The sequence below is a fragment of the Podarcis pityusensis genome (assembly GCF_964106645.2).
Source record: "Podarcis pityusensis genome assembly, chromosome: 13".
NCBI lineage: Eukaryota > Metazoa > Chordata > Lepidosauria > Squamata > Lacertidae > Podarcis > Podarcis pityusensis.
Window position 1 is genome coordinate 3,492,753 of NC_138038.1, and position 17,904 is coordinate 3,510,656.

Consider the following 17,904-nt stretch of genomic DNA (forward strand, 5'->3'; position numbering starts at 1 on the left):
GGGGCGGGCTCGACGAGGACAGCCAATGAAACTGCGGCTGCGCGATGCGCCAGCTGCAATGAGCAGGCGCGGGAACAACTGTCGCAGCTTTTCTGCTGCGCTTCCTCCTGGCTGTCAGCCTGTCAAATTCCCTGGTGGTCTAGTGCTTAGGATTCGGCGCTCTCACCACTGCGCCGCGGGTTCGATTCCCAGTCAGGGAACACTTCTTTGGGATGCGGGTGGTGCTGTGGCCTCCTGGGCTTCCCAATCAGAAGGTGGGCAGCTCGAATGTGTGTGACAGATGTGAGCTCTCCTTCTTCTGCCCAGCTTCTGGCAGCCGAGCTGTTCAAAAGCACACCAGCGCAAGTAGATAAATAGATATACTGCTGTGGCAGGAAGGTAAACAGCGTTTCCGTGCACCCTGGTGCGCCCTCACGGTGTTTCGTTGCACCAGAAGTGGTTTAGTCCTGCTGGCCACATGACCCAGAAAGCCGTCTGTGGACAAATGCCGTCTCCCTCAGCCTGAAACGAGATGAGTGTCATAACCCCATCATCGCCTTTGACTGGACTTAACCGTCCAGGGGTCCTTTACCTTTACCAATTCCTGCCACCTGTTGCAAAAACTGTGATTCTTCCTGAGTATGTTATATTTGAATTTGAAGGAAGGGCCATTATTTAGTTTAGGTTCCCCCCCCCCTTCCGTTTATGGTTTTCTTGCTTCCTATACTACTATTGCTGCCAGTTCTTTTCTGTAATTAAAGGGGGGAAAGTACTAGATGCAGAAGCTGTTTCGCAACTAACTGCTTGTTAAATCACTTTGGGTTCCCCAGGCAAGACAAAGCCGCCCTGAGACCTCCGGAAATTCAATAAATAATAAATTCAATAAACAATAATAATAAAGCAACTAACAAATTAAATAAATAATAACTTGTAGTTGGGTTCAGATCCCAACATGGCAGAAAATAGTAAAAGGGCATTTTAACTTCACTATGCCTAAAGTTAATCAACTACCTTACCCCATGTGCCCACTTTGACTGGCAGAACTGGTACTGCTGCAGGTGCCACATAATACCAGATCTGCATTTGCAGCACCTGCACTTTGGAACTCCCTGCCTATTGAAATCCAGCGCTGTACGCTTCACTGAACACTTTTTGGCACCTGCTGAAAGCATCCATTTTTAGGCAAGTCTACCCAGATGCTTGAGGTGTAGTTTAATGTTTTAGTAATTTTAACTTTTTGTATGTTTTAATGTATTGTTTTTTCTTGATTTATCTTTTTGTAAACTGCTTTGAGGTTGTTGTTTTTTACAATCAAGTGGTGTATAAATTTTATGAAATATAAAATTAAAATAAAGGCTGTTGTATAAGCAACCATGTCCTTATTTTTCAGTTCAATTGCTTGCCTGTTTGAGCAGGAAATCACAATTGAGTTCAACAGGGTTTATGTCCAGGCTACAGATTTGCAGCCCTGTTCTTAAGGGAGTCTGCTGCCTCTTTCCATATTTCATCTTATGGCAGAGACCCACACAGGTTTTATTTCCATTTTATTTTTATTTGCTCCACTGGTTGCTTTTCAGAGCCAAGCTCTCAAACCAATATCCAGAAATAAATAAAACAGAACCCTAGGCAGGGTATGAAGCACAGAGTAAATACAGACAAGAAGTAGGTGCGTGAGAGATACTGAATTGGATTACCAAAACTATTTTAAGGAAGGGCAGTGGTAAAAATAATTTTAAGGACTTACTGAATGCCAGAATGGAAGGGGCCAAGCAAATGTTAACTGGAAGAGTGTTCAGCAACTGGAACCTAACAGATCTTACCAGCTAGCGTATCAAGTAGGACCTCAATCTTACATGACATAAATAATCATCATCATCATCATCATCATCTTTTATTTGTATCCCGCCCTCTCTGGCCAAGACTGGGCTCAGGGCGGCTTCCATCAAATATATAACACTGGTATAAAATCAAACAAAAATTACCTCCTAAAAATAAGCCAGGATCAAATTAAAATCTAATTAGATGGCTTTCCGCAGGATTAGGGTTGGGAACAGTAAATGTTCATTAGGCTTAACTGTTTACGCTGTTCTTATATGGGCCTGTGAGAATGCTGGGAGGCCTCTTTCATACTAGTTCTTATACAAAAAGAGAAGGGGAGTCAGGCTGAGCCCTGACCAAAGGCCTGGCGGAACAAATCCGTCTTACAGGCCCTGCGGAAAGATGTCAAATCGCACAGGGCCCTGATCTCTTGTGGCAGAGGGTTCCACTAGGCTGGGCCAGCCTGATCTCTCAGGGGCCTGGGATCTCCAAGCTGTTGTTATTTGCAGACCATAAGGTCCTCCGTGGGTGCATACCAGGAGAGGCAGTCCCGTAGGTGCGAGGGTCCTAGGCCGTATAGGGCTTTTAAGGTTAAAACTAGACCTTAAACCCGATCCTGTACTCCACTGGGAGCCAGTGAAGCTGGTATAACACTGAATGAATGTGATCCCGCGGCGAAGACCCCATATGGAGTCTCGCCGCGGCATTCTGCACCCGCTGGAGTTTCTGGGTCAGCTTCAAGGAGTGAATTACAATAATCAAGCCTGGAGGTGACTGTTGCATGGATCACAGTGGCGAGATCAGGGTGAGAGAGGTAAGGGACCAACTGCTTAGCACGGCAGAGATGGAAAAATGCCGCCTTTGTTGTAGCTGCAACCTGCAACTCCATAGAAAGGGAGGCGTCGATGATTACACTCAAACTCTTGACAGAAGGCACTGGCGCTAATTGCGCACCCGCGGGAGTCATAAAGGAGCAAACAGTCCTTTAGGTAACCCAGTCCCAAACTGTTTAGGGCAGGCTTCCTCAATCTTAGCCCTCCAGATGTTTTGAGACTACAATTCCCATCATCCCTGACCATCCTAGCTAGGGTTCATGGGAGTTGTAGGCCAGAAACATCTGGAGGACCGAGCTTGAGGAAGCCTGGTTTAGGGCCTTGCAGATTAATACTAATGCATTGAGTTGGGCCTAGAAATACAATGCAACAACAGAAATGAGTTCAAACCTTCTGGCCCTCATTAGCATCCCAACAGTTGTATTTTTCACCAGTTAGTTTCTGGGTTGCTTTCAGAGGCTGCCTCACATAAAGGGCATTGCAGCAGTCTAATCTGAAGGAAAGGAGAGCATGAGCGACCAGGGCCAGGTCTTACCACTCCAGATGGGGCCTGAGCTGCACTACTGGCTATTGCCCTACCTGTGCCTCTCCAGACAGCAGTGAGTTCAAGAGCAGTTCCAAGATGTATACCTGGTCCTTCAGGTGTTTCACAAGTGTCCCAGATTCCCTGGGAGTTGTAGGTGGAAAAGAAAGGTAAAGGTGTGTGCTATGAGCATATTGACGGCAACACATCCCAAATATTCAGTGACTTCCTCCAGCTGTTTCATGTAGATGTTGAGGAGTATTGGGGATAACATGGACGCCACAAGGCAGAGGTGGCACAGAACTCCCAGCTTTATCGCTTAAACATAAAGCCAGCTATTTTCTCTTTCTCCACCAACCCAACATTGTGTAACATCCAGCCTGATGGAAAAGTTCTGGGGAACTCTCACTACAGTGTGCAATTTTGGTGGATCTTCATAAAAGGTATTGTCTTACTCTGAATTTTAATTAAGCAGTATAAATAGCTTAAATAAAAGATAGGTGCAAATGCTCCATTTATAAACATAACATTTTCTCTCTCCAGAGCAAGCCTCTCAGAAAGTGTGTTTGGGAGGGTACCAAACCAATCAGTCAAGCATGTTCTTCTCTGCCCTTGTGGTGTGGAACCTCTCTTTGGCCAGTAGTCCATCATGGTACAATATTGCAAGCCTTTTCTGAAGACATAATCTGTGTAGCCAGCCATTCACTTCTAGTATTCATTCTCTTTTTAGCCCAAAACCTTCAGCAGGAAGGAGTAACAAACCACCAACGGTGTGCTACCAAGAGCCTCATATTCACTTGCAGTGTGTTCAAAGCCGAGTGTGGCAGTACCATTTTTCCTGATGTGAATCAGCAGAAAGGGCTAACAGTCAGTGGGCTTGATAAACTTTCCAGTACATCCTAGATGTATATACCAGAGGGACAGCAAACCTCACTTATATGTTGTATGCAGTTTTAACAAAAACAGTTGTTGTTGTTGTTGTTGTTGTTGTTGTTGTTGTTGTTATACCCCACCCATCTGGCTGGGTTTCCCCAGCCACTCTGGGTGGCTTCTAGCAAAATATAAAAGTATAATAAAACATCAAATATTAGAAACTTCACGATACAGGGCTGTATTGGGAATTTATACAATTAAGCCTCTTTTTTCATAATTTCCCCATGAATTTTTGTATTTTAAGCTTTTATTTGTGAACTAAGACGCGGGTGGCGCTGTGGGTTAAACCACAGAGCCTAGGACTTGCCGATCAGAAGGTCGGCAGTTCGAATCCCCGCAATGGGGTAAGCTCCCGTTGCTTGATCCCTGCTCCTGCCAACCTAGCAGTTCGAAAGCACATCAAAGTGCAAGTAGATAAATAGGTACCACTCCGGCGGGAAGGTAAACAGCGCTGCTCTGGTTCGCCAGAAGCAGCTTAGTCATGCTGGCGACATGACCCGGAAGCTGCACGCCGGCTCCCTCGGCCAATAAAGCGAGATGAGCACCGCAACCCAGAGTTGGCCACGACTGGACCTAGTGGTCAGGAGGGGTCCCTTTACCTTTACCTAAGACATGTATAGCCAGAGACGTGTGTATAAAATATTTATGTTCTACTATTTCTGGGGTGTTCTTGAATTCTGCATAAAAGGGGACTCCATCCCCTTTTAAACATCTTCAGAGAGGCAGGGGTGAATAAAAAGCATGTTTGCACTAAAGATATCTGGAATTCTTACTCATGGAGAAAAGCCTTCTGGAAAGAAATTACTCCGCATATGCTAAAATTCTAATTACAAAAAATTAATCTGTGAAATCCAAGAACACACACATGTTGAACAACATTAATGGAGAAATTGATAGAACTGTTTCCGTGCTGGCACACGCTGTACTTATATTCTTGTCCTATTTAATGTGCAGGATTTTTACAAATACAAAGTAAATACATAATATGCACACTTGTCAATGAAATCAGAAAGCAGTTAGGAAAACTTTGTTTCAGATTTTTCAGACGATACTGATACGACAGCACTGAAGCATCTGAAAGAATATCCATCTATACATTGTGACCCTTTTCAGAGACGCACTCCAAACAAAGAATGCCTTACAAAGAATGCCAGATATACAACTTTCAATTCTCAACAGTGTATTATTCACCTAGGTAAAGCTATTTAAGGGAGAGAGAGCTGGATTCTGCCAACAGACAGAAAAGTCCTACCAAGCTGTTATGGATCTGCTATGATATTTGGTTTAGGCTTGACACTGTTCACAAGTTATAGTTGCAGCAACTGTGATTTAAATAAGTAATGTGAACTGTAAAATGTAGAGAATTATAAAGTTCTAAGACCACAATCCAATAGTTAAGTGCACTTAAACCCTTTCATTTCAATGGGTGTAAGTACTTCCAACTATTGGATAAATGGTGCTGTTTCTCTTAATCACCATACTGCATTTACTCTTTTAATGTATCGCTCTAAGAAAGTCAATACAAAATTGCACAGTCAAAATAAAGGTAATACATAAGAATTGCGTGCAGAGCTCCAGCTACTTAGAGAAACCTACAAACTCAAGCAGAGACAATATGAGATTACTTTGCTGCATGAGCTCTGTATTGCCATGATATATTAACGCATGAAGCAATGGGCCAGTATACTAAGCTTCCTGGATTCTGCTGCAAATGAAGATCCTCTCAAACTTAATGCATTACAGTTGTCTAGTAGTAAGCTGCATGATGTTCACTTCTGTACCAGGAAACTTACAAGGAACTCAGTGATAGTCACTAGTAGGAACGAATAGCTGGTGGCACTGTTGCACAGTCTTCTTCATTGAGGGTTTTGTCGATTACAGGCCTATAATCCAGAGTAACCTGAAAAAAACCAGTTGTTTGTCTTTGTTAGAAAGCTGACTGCACAGCAAGAGTCAAGCTACAACTTTATTATTTTGCACTTAAAATTAATCAACCTCATTACAATCCAAAAGAGAAATCAAAATTTCTTTAAATTGAGTTCTTTTAGTTGGAAAACAAGTCCCACACTACCAAAAGCAGTATGCTGGATATACAGGATTCCTAATTTCAAAGGCCAAGGTGGGGGGGGGGGGAATCACATACCTTCCCAGTCTTGACATCTACATAAGAGAGAGTATGCTTTCTCCAGTGCTGATCAAATGATTTCTTCTGCTGCCCTTGGATTGGTTTGGAATAGTCATATTCATCAATCCTTACCTAAGCAACACAATGTAAGAGTGAGATAATGGCAACAACCCAAAGCTCTGCTCAGAAGATGACACCAGCCATGTGCCAAACAGCCTTAAATATTAAAGAACATTCTAGTTTCTTTAGGAATTTCGAAGAGCTAGAAATGAATATGGAAGCACTACCTATTCTTCTACAAATGTGCAACTCCTTAGGTTCTAGCTTTCATTACCTCCTCAGTGAAACCAGCTTTTTTGTTGTGTCTGTGGACACGCATTGCCTTATCTTTTATTATATAGAGAGATCCTGGATTAAATATTTTAGCTGCATTATAAACAACTGAAATGTGGAAGTGCTGTCCTGAAAGCCCAATAATTCTGATTTTTAAAAGGTGCTGATAGTACCCACAACACTCATTTAGAAGAGATGTCAAAAAGGGCACTGATAGAGACATCTCCGTGAGATTGTGGAGCAACTTAGGCTGTGCTTCTTTCTTACAAAATTAATTACTGAGGTACCTCCAGTTCAACATGTTGGTACGTGCAATTCTGCTTTAAAAATAAATTGGCTCATTGGCAACGAAATGGAAGTTGGGGTGTGACTGGGCAGAGATGCGCAAATTTTGCTTTAAAGCTCAAGTGTTTCTGAACCTGGCCCACCCAACTCCCTTAATCTTCCCAAACACTAATAATGTATCACACTGATTAATATGCACATATGCAGTCACATGTAACCTGCTGCTACAAATGTAAGCATTTGTAGACTGGAATACTTCTCCAATACCGACATTAGATGTGGAATAAAACAGGAAAATTCTAATGCTTCTCCTAAAACCACACAGGAAGATTTGTCCTTGCAACAAAGCAGCAGTCCTTTCAAGGTTTTTTTCTTTCCAAATCAGGTTGGGAGTACCAGGGGTAGCAGCAACACATATATACCCAATATGTTTCAATGAGAACTGTTCAACACACTCTGGCTGCTCAGAAGAGGAAAGCTCCATTTGTCTCAGGATTCTGCACCTTCCTGGAACTGTTGCCACTATTTCCATATGCCGTTCCTCTTTCCCCCTCCCCAGCCAACATGATCAATGTTCAGGGATGGTGAGAGCAGGGGTGGGCCACAGATGATACATAAAGAAGTTGTGCATACCTTAAAATCCTCCCTAGCATGAGCACCACGTGACTCTTTCCGAGCCTCTGCACCATAAATAGTTTGTAAAGCACAGAGCATTAGATTTTGTAGTTCCAAAGTCTCCACCAAGTCAGTATTCCAGACAATACCTAAAGGTACAATGAAATGTTAGGGGCATTTCAGCAGTCCCAATATACAAATCAGACAAAAGCACAACTCTGCTTGTAGACCAAGGCTGCAATTCTATGCACTCTATCCTGAAGTGAACACTTGCTTCTGAGAAAACATGTCTCTGTGGGTTTCTCATATAAAACTGTTTGAGTCATGGCCTGCAAAGCTGTCTTGCATGCAGCTTAGAAACTATAACAATTGTGTCAGTGTCATGAGCCTGAAGTCTGTGCTATATTCCTAGTTAAAAATGTGAAAAAATATCACAGGAAAAAGGGCAGCACTCTCCCCTCTGCTCTCTTCCCCACTAATATCAGGGGGGAAATGACAGAAATACAAAAAAGTCATTAATTCAACTGTACCACCGGTGCTTAAATATATGTGATGAAGGCACCAGGCAAGCCTTCCTGGAGAGAGCATTCCACAAACAGGGAGGCACTGAGGAAAAGGCCCATTCTTGCGTTGCCACCCTCCAGACCTCTAATGGTAGAGGCACACAAAGGGCCTCAGATGATAACCGCAGGGTCTGAATCAGTTCATACGGGGAGATGTGGTCCTATCATCTGTGATCAGATGGAGTAACATAATTTGTCTGACTGATTTACCACCTTACAAAATAGCTCTTCCAACAAGGCAGAATGTATTGCATTTGAGTGCACAGATATGAGCACAAATTAAGTTCCAGCTAATTTTTAAGCTAATTATTAGACCTTATATTTACAGAGATGGCCTCTAAGTATGTAGACAAAGCCTGGTGAAATTCCACTTTAGCTAATGGGGCCTCCTGCTGCCGCCGCGCCACCGCAGCACAATTTCTGTTCTCATCCTGAAGCACTATTTCTGGGTTAGCGGAGCCTGTAACCTGAAGCGTATGTAACCTGAGGTACCACTGTACTTGTTTTTAAGTCAAACTGACGTTACATTTCTTAACATCAAAGTTCTCTGAACTGCATATGCTGATAGATGCCACAATCATTTACTTGCACACCTCTAAGAAAAGCTTACAATGCTACATTGAGACAGTCTACCTCTATCGAATGTCTTCAAATCATCCATGCTGTTATAGAGACTGCTAATTTGCTCACAACCCTCCTGTAAGACAGGACCTGTACGGAACACTGCAGCATGGGTTTGCATTGTCTATAAATAGAAATTGAGAAACAATACATTGATTGGAAATTCGAAGAAAAAATTAACCTCCTACAGCTGCCAGAATGTTCAGTTGTCAAAATCTGTTTGAATACACCCATATCACTTTCTACAAACCCTCAAGTCCATACTCATGTGCAGTAACACCATTGTCTTCGGTTAAATCACCCTGGTGCCTAAGCTGCCCTGGCTATTTCTTAATGGCTCCATCACTTCCAAGAGAATTTACTCTGGGCTGCAATATGTAACCATTAACACATATCAACACAGCCAGCCTGCTATCTTTCATAATCTGTATAAATCTGAAATACTCTGAATGCAACTCTACCTATGTATAAAAAGGAAGGAGTAGAGTGCTGAGGTTCTGGACATGAAAGCAAATTTAACTTGAGAAGTGCAACAGCCCTTAGGGATGGAGTGTAGAAGCAGGTTCCATTTGCAGAGGAACATCCTGTTTGTATTCTGAGCACAGTTTACTACAACCATGTGAAGCAGCTTAAGCTGAAAGTTAAGGAAGGTCACCTAGGAAGCTTTGCACCTGAACAGGAGTTTCAACCTAGGTTTCATGGGTGTTTGCCAACTTTTAGATCATGAATGGATAATCAGCCCCTCCATCTCGAAAATACCAGAGCACAAAATTTTAAAAAGAAGAAAATCATTTTAGAAAGGCCAGAAATCCAGTTTTCAAGTCAAAACATTATATATCTGTTTTAGCAATTCACATTACATGTTATTAGCCTAGCCTCCAAGCAAACCTTTTATATACCTTTTGCATATTAAGTCTCAGATCCGAAGTTCTTATGCTTCCATTGGCAAAGCGCAGTTTGTCAAGATTTGCTACAGATTCTTCACCTGCATTTGGTTTAATTGACGGAACTGGTTCTCCTAATTAAGAGTAGACACAAGCATGATTCAGCTAAAGTTAAGTCTACAAAAATTAGATAGCAGTCAAGGTGAGGGGGGAAGGCAAGCAACAAGAGGAATATATTGCCAATCAGTAATTCCATTATTTCCTAGTAAAATTCTCAATGCCTGCCCAGCCCCTTCTGATAAATTTGGTAGGAAGGGAAATATTTTTTCATAGGCATTAATAGAGTTTCTTGACCTTGCTGGTCAAGTGAAAAGCTGTTACCAGTCCCACTTCTCCATGCAAGCCCCAATTCCTCAGCCTTTCCCCTGGGAAGGAAAATGTAGAAAGAGTGGTCAGCCGCTCCCTGCTGTTTGAAGGTGCCCCTGCTTGAAAGAGCAGCACCAACCTCTCCTGACTAAAGGGCTGGTTGAGAGCATGTTGGTTTGGGCTCTAATGCTCAAAGGTACCCAGCCCTTTCAAAGCCTTTCGAGGGAAATGAGAAACAAGCAAGGAGACCTACCAGGTTTGCAGGATTCCGCAATGCTAAGAGCACACGCACGGCCAAAGACCACCAAATCTAAGAGTGAGTTTGCTCCAAGACGATTAGCGCCATGTACAGAGGCAGAGGCTGCTTCCCCACAAGCATACAAGCCAGGTACTATTTGATCTCTGCCATTTACATGAGTAATCACCTGCCATTAAAAATAAGTGTGAAATCAATATAAGCATGACAGTGACTCTATTCACGCACTGCTCACATGAAGAGGGCAAATGTGGTGACAGAGGTAATGGGACCACGCATTTACCCCACTCCAAAAGTCACCCAGCTCCTCCTGTTCCTGGCACTGTTATGTTCAGCATAACTTCATGTGTGGAGAAGACTTCTCACTGCAGAAAGATCCCTGCATGATTTAGAACCCTGATTATAGTGGGTTCTAAAACCATGCAGAGATCCTCCATGGACAGAGAAGTCTCCCCAATGCAGAAGTTAGTGAGAGCACAGCAAAGGTAGGAGCAAAAGGAGCTACACAGTTTTGAGGGTGGGATACACACAGTCTTTGTCACCATTTTTACTACTGACTTTCTTGTAGTCATTTTTAAAAAGCTGTTGGCTAACACAAGGAGTGAAGGTGGTGATGGCAGAAAGCAGAGAGAGAAGGGAGAACCAAAGACCACAGGCCAAATTAGGTCTGCCAGGCCTTGGAGGTTGGCATTCAGACCATTTTGGGCTAACCAAACCTACGTTAACAAGGGAAAATGTCACAAAACATCATGCTCAGGAAAGGTGGACCTGGTTAGCCCTGAATACCTGCAAATTCTTCATTTGCATTCCTGGTGTGGAGATGTGAAGGAAGAGCCAGGACTACAAAGGAAGAATCTCCCTTTGCAGCTACAGCTTGAACTTTTAATCACCTAATGTCAGGTGACTAACAGGAAGGCAGACCCGTCCACCTGTCAAAGTGGGCTGTGAAGTTGCTATTTCTTCACAATTATATCAATCAGTATGCAGAAAACACCCACAATATTCAGTTTAGAATACTTCCTATTTGAATATTACTTCTGGAAAATTACCTGTCCTTTGTAGTTTGTAGGAATACCTCCCATATTGTAATGAACAGTGGGCAGAACAGGAATGGGTTCTTTGGTAACATCCACACCAGCAAATATCATAGCAGTTTCTGAAATCCCAGGAAGACGAGTTGCTAACTGCTGAGGTGGCAAATGATGCAGTTGCAAGTACACGTGGTCTTTGTCAGGCCCACATCCTCTGATGTTAAAAGAAAAAGTGTTATAAACACATTCATTTTCACAGTCCTATCTAGAGGCAAACTTTTAAAGTCATTCATCATCTTATATAGGAAGCAAAACAAGAACAGCTCTCTTGGTGACAGGAACTAGCCATCTTTTTCAACCCACATTTCCCTTTCTATTTACTAACAGATCGTAAAGTTTAAATAAATAAAACACATTTCTTACAATTAGGTCTCATATGAGGTAGCAAGTCTGAGGCTTGTCCATGTGCCCTACACCCCCTTCTTCCAGTCTGTAGGTCATAAACATCCCTACATTTGTACGCACTCACCTGTCTCCTAAATCCTGGGAAGAACTGTATTGCCAGGAGGACATGTTCAATATGGTCTGAGTGAAATACTATTATTCTTTAAGATAGCTTTCCTTAATCCTGGGTTCCCAGAAGCTGTTGGACTACAACCATCCACCATCCCCCGTCAGCACTGCAAATGGTCCAAGATAATGGGGGTTGTGGTTCAACAACATTTGGGGAACCAAGTCTTTAAGATACTGGATTGGTCAATGTTTACAAACTGAGCAATACCACATCTTCTATAATCATATTTGAAAGGTAGCAGTTACAGAAAACCAGACTTACCTTCCTTCTCGGATCTCAATAGTCATTGAACGACACACAACATCTCTTGAAGCTAGATCTTTGGCAACTGGTGCATATCTCTCCATAAACCTTTCACCTTCACTGTTAATCAGAATGCCTCCTTCACCACGGGAGCCTTCTGTAATAAGGCAGCCAGCTCCATAAATACCTGCAAAACAAGCAGTCACTACATTATAAACTTGTTAGGGACTATATTTTACAGATGTTCCTCAATGTCATAGTACTAGAATGAGACACCAACATTTTAATATCCAATATAGTGTATGTACCAGCTTCAAATCTTGGCTTTGATAATCAATCAAGCTTGTTCTTTGAATGGCTTTTGAAAAGCCAGCATTCTCTCACATCTGCCAATATAGGGATGGCAAACTACCAACTCTACAGGGCTCTTGAATACTGAAGATGTATGGGAAGTGCTTTGAACACCTAAAGCAGGATATAAACACTTCTGCTAGCAGAATATTAGTTCCAATTCTTCCTTCAGTGAAATCACTCAAACTTGTTCTCTCTCTTTCCACAAAACACTATTTTACACTTAACTGGAGACTGGTGGTATTTTGTTGCATCCCAAATAAATACTAAAATATGGCAGAGAGTATTTCACTCTCCTAAGACATTCTGCTGCTGATTCTAAGGCTGCCATTCTTCAGTGGAATTCTCTAGCATGAGGCTGCCAAGATAGCATATCAGAAACTAGTAGAGTATTATAAAAAACAGACTACATTATGATTTAGGTTAGCTTTCACTTTATGCAAAATAATGCCATTTTTCTTGTTATGACATTTGTTTGTTATTTTATTTACCATGAATGGTTGCTTTTGTGAATATGCTGGGCCAGCTTCCACTTTTGTAGGGCTCTGAACAGAAAATGACAGCTGTACTGCCTTGGCTTTTAAAAGGTTTTTAATCCCAAAGTACACAAGCTCTCCATATTTACAACTGCCAACATAAGATGCCACCTTACGCACCTGACAAAACAAGTACTAGTTCACAAAAGTGTAATCTTTAGGGTAGTACAGAACTCTGCTACAACAGATTAACTTGTCTATCCCTTTGAAAGTTGACAGAATCTTTGGTGTAGAAAGAGTAGGAACCGGCAGAGGCAGAGTTTCAATCTTGAGATATAGCAAGTGGCTTAAACTACTGTATATTATACAGTCACAAGGCTGCAGCTGGTTCAGAATATGGCAGCTCAGCTGTTGAGCAGAGCAGCCAGAGGGCCAGCAACAATTCTGACAGCACTGCACCAGCTGCCAGTAATACAAGGTGTTGACATTGGTATACAAAGCTCTAAGTATACAAAGACTTTCTCTGTATGTCCCAACACACAGTTTATGATCAGAGAGAGAAGCTCTTCTTGAAGTATCACTGCTGTGGGTGCTAGGAGGTTGCAAAGGAAAGAGAGAGGCATTCTGTCTCTGGAATTTCTTCCCAAGTCAAGTCTGGCAGTTCCCTGATTATTTTCAAAAGGAATTTGAAGACATTTTTATTTGTACTGTATACGCATTTGGAAGCGGATAATTACATACAGGTAGTGCTGTTTTTATAACTCACATTTTAATTACTACATATCACATATGGTTTCATTGGATTTTATGATAGCACCCTCTGGGCACTCTTCAGAAAAGAAGATCAGGATACATAATACAAGACACTTAATAAATACATTAAAGTATTTCCAAACCTGCTTCACATTTTTACATTTACATTGGGGTTACGTTCCGAGGCACTGCACGGCTTAGTGAAATCACATATATGTGAAACACGACTGAAAAAGACTGCAAACACTCTGTTCTGCCATTGCCCCACCCCATTTTGTAACGTTTTCGTGATTTTTTGAGCCACTTCTGGGTTCAGCGTGATGCACGCATGCATGGTCGCACACATATCAGATGCGCCTAAAACAGTCACTGCCTGTATAGACATTTTTCTTAAATGTTTCCAAGACAGTCATAATCTATAGCTAGCCTCTTCAGACAACCATTTCTCATCTACTTTCTAGGAGGGATCTATTGTCGTTGTTTCTCATGAATATGTCCCTAGCATGAACAAGCTAAAGATGTATTATACTTTTTCATGGTTGTAACACAGGCAGAAAGCTATCAATTGCTTTAAGATTCAAAAGACAGATCCAATAATCAGATATACAAGCTTGTGTAAATCCTTTTAATCTGATGGAACTGTCATCCAAACTACGTACCGCAAGAGAGAACTACTCATCTGCCATGAGAAAGAAGTTCAACAGCTGTAGGCTGCTCCAATCCCAAATGCCCACCCTGGATTTAAAGGCTTAATGAGGTTTAATTTAAAGGCTAAAGCGTTTCACAGTAACCTTAGTAGTCTGTAATGTTATAGAACATCATTTTACCTGTGGGATGAAACTGCACAAACTCCAAATCCTGACAAGGCAGACCAGCCCGTGTTACCATTGCTGTGCCATCTCCAGTACAGGTGTGAGCAGATGTACAGCTGAAGTAGGTGCGCCCATATCCTCTAGGAAAAGAGTTCATTATTAGTATCTGGCCAGTACATTTCACACACACAAAGAAAACCCAACGATTTCAGCTGCATACACTCACCATGGAAAGCCATGGCTAATGATTGACCATAACGTGCAGATTTCTCCTGATTCAGTTGCTCAACTACGCGAGCAGGAATAATAAACCTCTGGTATAAAAATCAGGTATTTTTGCTTTCTCTTTAGCTAATTTAAGTTGGTGGGTTAATTTTTCTCCCATCGCTATTTGCCACAGTTCTCTGTACCAACAATCCAATGTCAAATACTCTGCAGTTTTTCAATTTTTGGTTATCACCCTGCAAGCAGCCATCAATATGAATACTATTTGTTCCACGGGTCTCACTTTCTCATTTTGTTCTGCCCAAATTGTTAAAAGAGTTAATGTTAGTGTGCGATTGTTTTTGATGTGTGATATTTGCCATTTCTATAAAAATATCATAGTACATGACTATGATACAAAAAATGGCCACCACACACACACACACACACACACACACTCCCCTTGTCAATTACAATTTCTCCAACATTTTGTATTATTTGCATTTGCAGACATATTAGTGTAATATACCACTGATGTAATAATTTTAAAGAATTCTCCCCATGGGTTGATGATATTGCTTTCTTTGATAAAATCATCCATATTTTCTCCCATACATTTTGTTCTTTTGCTATTCCAGTATCACTCACCCATATTATTTTCAAACCATCCAATATAATTTTATCTCTATCAAGATGTAAATAAATGTTAGAGATTAATCCTTTTGTATTGGTCCTATGTTCCAAATTTTGTCTTGTTTAGTTTGTTTTCCCCCTTTTGTCCTAATCTTTCAACCATGATTGGCTTCGGATCGTAATTCGTTGGTGTAAAACAAAACATAGTCCCTGGTTTGGGCACAAGAACTGTGGCTTGTTGCTCCCACATGCTAACTGGGAACAGCAATCCCAGTTAGGAACAGCGCATTCACTGTAAACTAGACAGAGGGAACCTCTGGATTCCTGTAAAGCAGGCATGGCCAGACTTTTCCCATCATCCCTGACTACTGGTCCTGTTAGCTAGGGATAATGGGAGTTGTAGTCCCAAAACATCTGGAGGGCCAAGTTTGGCCATGCCAGCTGTAAAGCAATTCACTCTTCAGCCACATCCACCTACACCACGGCCAGCACTAGACACGGGGGATGCAAAGACACAGCTGCAAAGCATCAAAGGATAAAGACTACATTCCCAACTGTTTCTCTGCAAGAGCAGCTTGCAGTTCCCACCTTTTAAATATGCACCAGCTGGCCTGGGAAAAATACAGCACTCTTCCTTCCCATTCCCTTCTAACTCAATCTGAGTCATTAGAATAAAAATACAATTCAGCAGAGGTAATTTCTTTTTTTATTATGTTTAGGAAAATTATATATTGTATGAAATTGCTACTTTAAAGTGTAAAATATTCTTAGAGTAAAAGTCTGACTTCATAATCTTTTGTAAGCAGCGCCCATCTCTGCTTTCCCTTTCATCTTTGCAAACAAAGTGTTGGGAGCATATGTTTGTCGACATGAAGTCTGATTTCCCCCTCATATTCAATAGGAAAAGGGAAATAATTGTTTAATGGGCAGGATGCAAGGCTCACAGTATTAAGGGCAGGGAAAATAACCCAAAGGGAGGAGGATTTTGAGGCTTCCCAATGAGTGTTGGTGGAAGCACACTCTCTCTGGGGGGGGGGGGGGGAGAAAAGGATGACAGCAATAGACTCTTCCCTGATCTAGCCCGAGGCCAGAATGACAGACAATTCCAGGAAGTACATTCACATATCATCAGTATGAACAGCTCATTAATATTACCCAGTGGCGATAATCGTATTTTTTGCTCTTAAACGATGTATGGTTCCATCTTCTATACAAAGTGCAATAACACCACAACATTCTCCATTTTCCATAAGGAGGTCAAGGGCAAAATATTCCACAAAGTAACTCGTGTCATATCGAAGAGACTAAAGGGGGAGAGGGGAAGAAACATGTATTATTATTATTATCATTATTCAACAACATTAGGTTTTTGGGGAGACTGTAACCCTGGAAACAAGTCTTCACTAATTTTAATTTGTCAGAACAAACCTATTTTAGGCAGTTCATAAATATCACTCCAGTATGATAATTCCATTAGTCAGGGATGATGGGTGTTACAGTTCAACAATACATGGAGAGGGAAAACATGGGCTACTCCTTTCCTTGTGGATTACCTGTGCCAGGAAATGGACAGGGAGAATGCATCTCATGCTTGCTTTTTTGATGTTTTAAATTTTGTAGTATACTACCTTCTGAGTGCTCCCTAATAGCATAAAAGGCAGCTTGTAAAATATTTTTTAAAACACCATTTGTCAATGAAACATAGAAAAACACATATTGTGTAGCGCGATTCATGAGTGCTGCTGTATCTAGAAATGCACACTGTGTCGTTAACATATGAGTGCTGGAGGTGAAATAGTTAAACAAGTTACCCAATCAGAACCCAGGGGGGTGGAGTCAGAGGGACTATAAAACCAGCTCTGGGAGGGGCGGAAGGAGGAGTTCGTTGGGAGTTGGGTGGTTGGTTGGAGTGGGAGTGAATTGGGATAGAGTCTGTGGGTAGGTTGAGTTAGTGTAGCAAAATAAGCTGAGTCAGGAACAATTAGGAACTAGGGTAGGGAGACAAGGAAATATCTGAGAGGTGGTTTAGTGAGTGAGAGCAGGTAGTGGAAGTTATAAGTCTGGATAGGCACCCCATGATTGTAACTGACTGATACCGTTTATGAATCCACATGCCTGTTAAACTGCAATAAATAATCAGAAGTTTATGTTCCAATTTAACTCTGACTGGACTCAGTATTGTACCAGGTAGGGCCTGGGTGGTGGCAGCGAGAAATAAAGTGGTGGCACAGGGATCAATAGACAGTGAAACAGCTGGGGACCCTGTGTGATCGCCACACACGCCTCCTGTTTGTTTTGTCTGACTGTGCAAAAGACATATGGATGTGCTGGCTAAGAGTTTTTCTGAGTCAGTTACTGATAGGAGTGAAACTATCAATTTCAAAAGTGATCCTTCTAATTCAGTGATCTTGATTCCCTGCCCCACCAGCATCTTCTTACCCGGCCATACAGTGTGTGCAGCAGAGAGTGGCCTGTCCTATCAGCCACACAACAGCATCGATGAGCTTGTCCCCCTTTCCCAAACTTTAGGCTCTGTCCTCCAAAGGCACGCTGATAGATCTTCCCATCTTCTGTCCTGCTAAACGGCATGCCATAATTCTCCAGCTAAGGAATCCAAGTGGAACTTATTAGCCATTTAACCATCAGCATGAAAACAAGGAAAGTCTGCTTTACACATATTTCAATTTTAGAAA

At 41.9% G+C, this 17,904-nt stretch overlaps 1 protein-coding gene and 1 long non-coding RNA gene across 4 annotated transcripts in view; one reads left to right on the forward strand and one right to left on the reverse strand.

Moving 5' to 3' along the window:
* The first annotated feature begins 25 nt into the window (after positions 1-25).
* Positions 26-5,173, forward strand: LOC308460699. The gene is made up of 2 exons (XR_013978735.1): positions 26-618; positions 1,069-5,173. It is a non-coding gene; the product is annotated as an uncharacterized lncRNA (long non-coding RNA).
* SDHA (succinate dehydrogenase complex flavoprotein subunit A) overlaps positions 5,013-17,904 on the reverse strand; it is a 23,571-nt gene continuing 10,679 nt past the window's right edge. For all 3 annotated transcript variants that reach the window (XM_080976736.1, XM_080976737.1, XM_080976738.1), the window contains 11 exons: positions 17,651-17,815; positions 16,367-16,515; positions 14,390-14,514; positions 12,001-12,169; positions 11,184-11,379; positions 10,132-10,303; positions 9,528-9,646; positions 8,641-8,752; positions 7,463-7,593; positions 6,230-6,343; positions 5,013-5,986 (listed from right to left, as the gene is read on the reverse strand). In XM_080976736.1, the coding sequence (XP_080832862.1) occupies positions 5,900-5,986; positions 6,230-6,343; positions 7,463-7,593; positions 8,641-8,752; positions 9,528-9,646; positions 10,132-10,303; positions 11,184-11,379; positions 12,001-12,169; positions 14,390-14,514; positions 16,367-16,515; positions 17,651-17,815 (1,539 nt within the window). In that variant the 3' untranslated portion in view covers positions 5,013-5,899. The remainder of the gene's footprint in view (positions 5,987-6,229; positions 6,344-7,462; positions 7,594-8,640; positions 8,753-9,527; positions 9,647-10,131; positions 10,304-11,183; positions 11,380-12,000; positions 12,170-14,389; positions 14,515-16,366; positions 16,516-17,650; positions 17,816-17,904) is intronic.